Source organism: Buceros rhinoceros, unplaced genomic scaffold, assembly GCF_000710305.1.
Source record: "Buceros rhinoceros silvestris isolate BGI_N320 unplaced genomic scaffold, ASM71030v1 scaffold24888, whole genome shotgun sequence".
Taxonomy (NCBI): domain Eukaryota; kingdom Metazoa; phylum Chordata; class Aves; order Bucerotiformes; family Bucerotidae; genus Buceros; species Buceros rhinoceros.
Window position 1 is genome coordinate 7,738 of NW_010425539.1, and position 6,720 is coordinate 14,457.

General features: G+C 45.8%; 1 protein-coding gene across 1 annotated transcript in view; it reads right to left on the bottom strand.

Annotated features, from left to right (window-relative positions):
• RCSD1 (RCSD domain containing 1) overlaps positions 1-4,503 on the bottom strand; it is a gene marked incomplete at its 5' end in the record, with an annotated part of 7,803 nt that extends 3,300 nt beyond the window's left edge. Inside the window, 3 exons of the mRNA XM_010141191.1 lie at positions 12-83; positions 1,339-1,428; positions 4,396-4,503. Coding sequence (XP_010139493.1) covers positions 12-83; positions 1,339-1,428; positions 4,396-4,503 — 270 coding nt within the window. The remainder of the gene's footprint in view (positions 1-11; positions 84-1,338; positions 1,429-4,395) is intronic.
• Between the last annotated feature and the right edge of the window lie 2,217 nt (positions 4,504-6,720).

Below are 6,720 nucleotides of genomic sequence, written 5' to 3' on the forward strand. Positions count from 1 at the left end.
CCGAGACCTACCTGCAGCTTTTCAATCATGGGGGAGCTTTTCACCTTGATCTTGGGAATGGGGCAAGCATTTGGAGATCGCTTCTGCAAAACAAAACAAAACATGAAAAAGTCACAGGAAAATATGTGAAAAAGAGGTAATACAATGAAAGCAGAAAACTTGGAAGAGATAAGAAAAAACTGCTAGTAGGGGAGCAAATGCAGCCTCATACAGCATCTTCACACAGAAGTTTGCTTGCTTCTTCCTTGACCCTGGTTTCCTTTAGTTATCTTGCTGTCCTAGGGCTCTACATACATGTATCCTTTCTCTATGAGAAAAGGTGATTGTCTGCTTGCTGGCTGAAGTACCTGAGTTATGTAACGGCTCTGCTGCTACACGGCCTTTACTAAGATATCTAACGTATTACAGTTTCCCCTGGTATTATTTCAGGAACAGAAGATTAAAATTCTACCTCTTAAAGGGTACAAGCCTTAATGTTGTGACATGGTGAATTTTTATGATGGGAAAGGCTTTCTGCCACCACTTGACTAACAGAGTTAAGGGTATCTGATTAGTATGGGCAGGAAAGACCTAAGTGGCTGGAAAGGTAGAGCTATGAAAGGCTGAAAACAGTTTGAGAAAGACAGAACATTGCTTTGAGAAGGAGAATATTGCTTTTTTCAGGTCTAAAGGAAAAGGAAGGATTTTAAGATTTTAAAGCCTGTGCTCCTTTGGTATGGACACAGCGAGAGCCAGTAGCTGTCAGAAATGAGGGACATTAAGAACAGGAGTGACTGGGAAGGGCCTGAGCATAAGCTGTAGTGAGTAGCAGCCAGCTTACTGGCACCTGCTTATTCAAGGGTGCTGTACGGAGGACACCTTAAGACAATATTCTGTGGGTATTGCTGACAAAACCCTTCTTCACTCCTGCTTGATTATCCTCCTTTTCTGAAGAAGGAAAAATCTCAAGACCAGAACAATTATGCCTCTGTTCTCAAACCTCCAGAGTTCACCTGAAGGCAACAAACAGCATGGATGCTCCCTATGCTAAGCACTGTTCAAATTTAATAAATACCATCAGTTCCTCCTTTAAAATGCTTGAAAGGAGGAAACTGGGTGGAGCTGTCAGTGCTCTAAGGGTTAAAACAAAAGCAGTAGAAATGGGATGTGAATCCATGCTACAGCGTGGAGCATGACTCTGAGTCAGTACGCTTGTGTGAGCAGGGGAAGGTTTGATGATGTATGATTGATGCCTTTCACTGCACAGCCTGACCTCTCTGCTATCTCCAGCCTGGTGTCTCAGGAGTGAACAGGTTGCATAGAGGGAAGGCCTTGTCCCCCTGTTAAACTGATACTCACTTGCTCATCACTGTCACTTGTTTCAGTTTTGTGGGAATACAATGGAAGGGAACATGGTGGTTTCCTCCGAGCTGGCTTATGTGGTGGTACCTAAGAGAAGAAAACAACTAAATCAGCAGCAGGGAATTTTTTTTTTTTTTTGATGAAGTGAAACTCAAGCACCAAAGGGCAAGCTCTGTAAATGACCCGCTTGCATTGCACAGCTCAACTTACCTAAAGGAGTCATCCAAAGGCAGCACAAGATATTAGCATATGGGCACATGGCCAGTGTACTAGGTGTGCTTGTAGCATCTTGAGCCCAATCCTTGTGTTGGAAAAGTAGTCTATATCTCTTTCCACAGCATGAACCACAACACTTCAGGCTTTGTGCAAAGGACACTCTTCTAAGCTGTGGAGGGTGGAGAAGCCTTCCCAGAAGCTTCATCTTCAGAGTACCCTGCTGGAAAACCCCTCACACTAGAATAGCTTGTTACCGTTTTCTTTCCTGTCTTATTATCAGGATTTCCTCTTAATGACCCTCAGCTGCCTACCTGGTTTGTGATTTTTCCCATTTTGCATCTGATATATTTTAGGGAGAAAAAGGGCAATTCAGACTTTTTCAACATGCCCTGCAGCTCCATTCATTTCTCTGTAATGAAGAAGAGCTGCTCACAGAGACAAGGCATCATCTGTAACCTTTAATTTGACTATAAAACAGATTCTCCAGGCGAGAAGGAACGAGACAATGTAACTGCAGGGACACTGGTTCCTTTTAAATGTCCTTGGGCTCTCAGAAATACAAGAGTACTCACTAGAAAGAGATGCAAGCCACAGCACCTGTGGAGCTGCTCCTTCATAACTACCGCTCTGGTCTTGAAGCCAAGCTGTCTCTATTTTTATGCCAGGTTTGTGGTTTCCTGACAAGCTGTTAACACACGTTAAAACACTGAGGTAAAACACTCAGATAATATTGTGGATCTTGGATAATATCCACAATATAATATTTGGATAATTTTTCTTACCGTCTAACAGGTATGTAAAAAGTTGGATTATGGTGTATTTGCCCTCTGTGGAGTTGGCTGTCTTGGAGGACCTGTAGACTTGATGTCACTTATCTTCTGGTGGTGCTATTCCCAGCCATGGCAATGCTGCGTTTCTAAGCATTCAAGGACAACCCTGCCCTTATCCTTGTGTCATGTTAGGAAGCAATAATCATAGAATCATCTGGTTGGAAGAGACCTTTAAGATCACTGAGTCCAACACTGCCAAGGTGCCTAAACCATGTCCCTCAGTGCCACATCTACATGTTTTTTAAACACGTCCAGGAATGGGGACTCCACCTCCTCCCTGGGCCTCCACCACCTCCCTGTTCCAATGCTTCACAACCCTCTCTGTAAAGAAGTTCTTCCTGATATCTAACCCAGATCTCCCCTACCTCAACTTAAGGCCATTCTATGGGAGAAGAGACCAATGCCCACCTCACTACAACCTCCTTTCAGGTAGTTGTAGAGAGCAATAAGGTCTCCCCTGAGCCTCCTTTTCTCCAGGCTGAACAACCCCAGTTCCCTCAGCTGCTCCTGCTAAGACTTGCTCTCCAGACCCTTCACCAGCTTTGTTGCCCTTCTCTGATCACACTCCAGCATCTTAGCGTCCTTCTTGAAGTGGGGGGCAAATATCATGTCTTATTGAAACCCCACCATTTTGCAACCGTTAAATGCTGCACTGTGCCACGGTGAATGTATCAGGGATTTCCTGGATGATAGGTTTCCTTTGCTGGCATGGGTCAAGCAAGGGTTAAAAACCATCCACTCAGCCATTAATCTGAAGCCAGTTTGAGAAAGCTGGTGAGGAAGTGACAGATGGCTTGGAGAGAAAAGACAGGAAACTTGTCCTCCCCTGTCTCTGGAGAAAATGAGTTTCCCTCCACTGTGAGGCCCCTCCACACTGCCTTGTCTTGGGAGTAGCAGAGGTCTGCAGATAACACAAGAGAGGTCTGGGAACTTGCTGCCTTCTGAAGGGTGAGGGACTTAGTGCAATTACATCTCATACCTTAAAAAGAGAAAATAACTGTAATGGGACAGATGGAGTGGTGCCCTGGTGACTAGAGGGGAAAAAAAAGGGGGAAGAGATTGGCTGTTCCTAAACTGGGGCCCGCCTATGGGAGTGCTAACCTCTGATAGAAGGTGGCACTACAGCCCTACAGGACAGCGGACACCACTGCATCCAGCCAAAGACAGGAGGGGTGACAGGTAGGATCTCCTTAGGCCCAGCCTAGGACATGCAGAAATGAGCTGACCAGCAGAAGGAAGCAGTTCAGTTTTGAAGGGGCACACACTGACTGAAGTAAACATTTTGCACTTCTAAAAAAGTGTATAATAATACAGGAGAATTTTCTAAAATGTCAGCCTCTATCCATAAACACTCGGATTTTCCTTTCTTCCTAGGAGAGGTATTTGAGTGTTTTGCTTATCTGGTGAAACACAGCTTGTGAGGTAATGCTTGGCATAGCGGGCTTTCAAGAAAATGAAGTTTCAGCATGACAGAGGTGGAGGCCCAGAGTCTGGAATGTCATTGAGAAGAGGTTATGAGGGCAAGTAAAGAGACAGCTTTCTCTATCAGATCCATACAAAATGAATTACCTGAAAGAAATCTTCTTTTGTGAAAAAGGTGCTGGCTTCTACACCGTGTAATCTGTTGTTTGCTTTCTTTTTCCATGGCTGAATATTAGCTACGGCATTATTCACTGTAGTCCTCTGCCCACAAAAGCCAGCCCAGACAGTACATGCATTGCTGTCTGTACTGTTAGGTATATATGTGCACCCTGCCATGCTTCGTAGTGTCTCTGTTGCAGTGTCTAGTTGTCCTGAGGCATGGCTCTAGCAAAGTACTCACCCACAAGTCAGCAACGTATGGAAAAGATTGTCATACCTTGCATTGCCCTAGGAGACAAATCCTTTACGAAGATTTGAAATCAAGGTGGATTCATGCTTACATCACTGATGCTTTAACTTCTGCAGGCAGAGTGAGTGCCTCTGATTACCCACTTGATTACCTGCTGGTGGCTGCAGAGCTCCTTACCTCTTTTCCAGTGAGACTGGCTGCTTGCTCTTTGAATATCCCTGCCAGCTGAGCCACTGAGGGTGATGCTGACTTGTCCACCTCTGAGTTGTTCTCTGCTGGCCTGTTCTGACAAATTTGGAACAACAAGTTATGAGCAATGGCTGGGAAAAGCAAGCAGGCTAGAGAGAAGCTTGTGTATGTGTCAAGATTAAGCACGGACATAGAGCAGAATTTCTCACATCTGGCATCAATCATTCAGTCTGAGTGCAAAAGATTTGGGAGGACATGGCCTTGCAGCATTTTCAAATATTCCAGAAAAGCAGTAATTCAGGCAGAGCCTTTCAGCTCTAGCTAAAGAGCCCACACTCAGTATTTTCCACTTGAAGCAAAATTAAGTATTTCAGGTCAAGTGCCTGTTTCCCATCTTTTCCTCACGGTTAACAGATGGAGTGGGGCAGTAAAGGATGTTCTCATACAACTTCTCAGCCCTCCTATCCCTTTTTTACTGCCCTGATCACCGGTGTCCTTCATTTTCAGAGAATCATAGAATCTTTTGGGTTGGAAGGGACCTTTAAAGGTCACCTAGTCCACGCCCCCTTCAGTGAGAAGGGACATCTTCAACTAGATCAGGTTGCTCAGAGAGATCAGGTTGCTCAGGCAGTTTACCAGTGGTTCTGCTGCAAGGAGCCATTCTCTGTCCTCACAGCAAGCCGGCATCTGCTTGGGGATGTCCCTGTGCTATTCTGCTTTTTTGACAGTGAAATACTCAGGTGGGTAGGGGGGAGGGAGGAAATACCAGGGCTGAAAGAAGCCTCCCGTCTGCTGAATCAACAACAGGCTGAAAAGCATGTGGCTTGTTGGAAACTAGATGGTGCAGCTCTCCCCACAGCACATAGCCCTGGTGTCATCCCACATTTGCCATATTTTCTTTGCTATGTGTGTATCAAGCAATATGAGTAGAAAGCCTTGAAATCAAGAGTTGATGAAAGGAAAGCTTTGTCCTTCAACTCCAGTATCTGATACCAGGGAAAAGTGAACCAGAGGAATTGAGAACGACTAACAAACAATCCTTGTTTTGTTAAGAGGTGGAGACCTCAGAACAATAAACCAGGCTATGAACCATCAGCAAGGAACGTCATACCCCCAGTCCCTGTACCAGCACCATGAATGCATGACCAACACCACACTTTTAACACCTCTGCCTCAATACCGTTCTGCTTCTCAGTCAGAAAGTTCTCCCAAAGGCCCCTGCTAGAGGAATAAATTTGTTTTTCCAAAAGCTCTAGCAGAGCTCTTCCTTCTCCCTTCACACTGCTCTGCCTGGGAGGGACCTGCTGTCTCATTAACACAACTACTCCTTCAGCATTGCAGAGGTGAAAGGCCCCCAAAACACTCTATGGACCAGAGTAATTTCAGGCAGGGGAAGTGGCAGATAAGGGGAAGAGAAGAACCAGTGAGGTAAGCAGATCAGCAGGGCAACCAGCTGCACATGAAAAATTATGGCTGGGCTACGTGGGAAGGGATAACAGTTCCCAGCTGCAGGCTGGCTCCCTGTCATGAAGGGAAGGCAGGCTGGAAAGGGAAGGAGCAAAGAATGAACCTGGGGAAGGAAGGATGGATTGGGATGCTTGGCTTAGTGTGCTAGCTCCCAGGATACGTGGGCATAGCAGAATGGACACCTGAACTGAGAACTCAGTTGAGGCTGAGATGCTGCAAGCGTTCAGTGTCTCTAGCGGAAGGCTTGCCTCCCTGTAAGTCCCTTTTTCTCCAAGAGCTTCTTTAATAGCCCTTTGCCTTTACCCAGAAAAGACACTGCACTTCCTCCTGGCCTCTTTGACCTCTTGTTTTGGGGTGGTTGTGTTTTTTCTTTTTTTTTTTTTTTTTTTTTTCCAGAGCCACGATCTGGAAACACAGCTCCCTTTCAAAGCTGTGAGGCTGGAATGATTCCATGCATCTCTTGTTTTGCTGGTAGCAGGCATTGATTGCAATGCAGCTCCTGCCGGTGTGAAGCTCGCTGGCTGGGGTGCAGGAAGCAGTGAACATGCCATTCTAAGATTAGCACAAGTAGCCCATGGGCTGTGTCCTCCTGAAACTGCCAGCTGCAAACTCTCTGATTACGCTATGCATTTTGCAACAGGAAAAATGCTTTCTCAGATCCTTTCTGGCAATTACACTGCCATCCCAGTTTTCTTCTACGGCTTTTTTCCTGCCGCCCCCCCCACCCCCCTGCCCCCCAGCTGGTGTGCCAGGGCCTATGTTTTCTAGTCAAGGGAAAGTGCTGTATCAGTATGCAAAATCAGGATTGCACTTGGATACAAAATGTTAATGTTCCCTTCCTTGCAC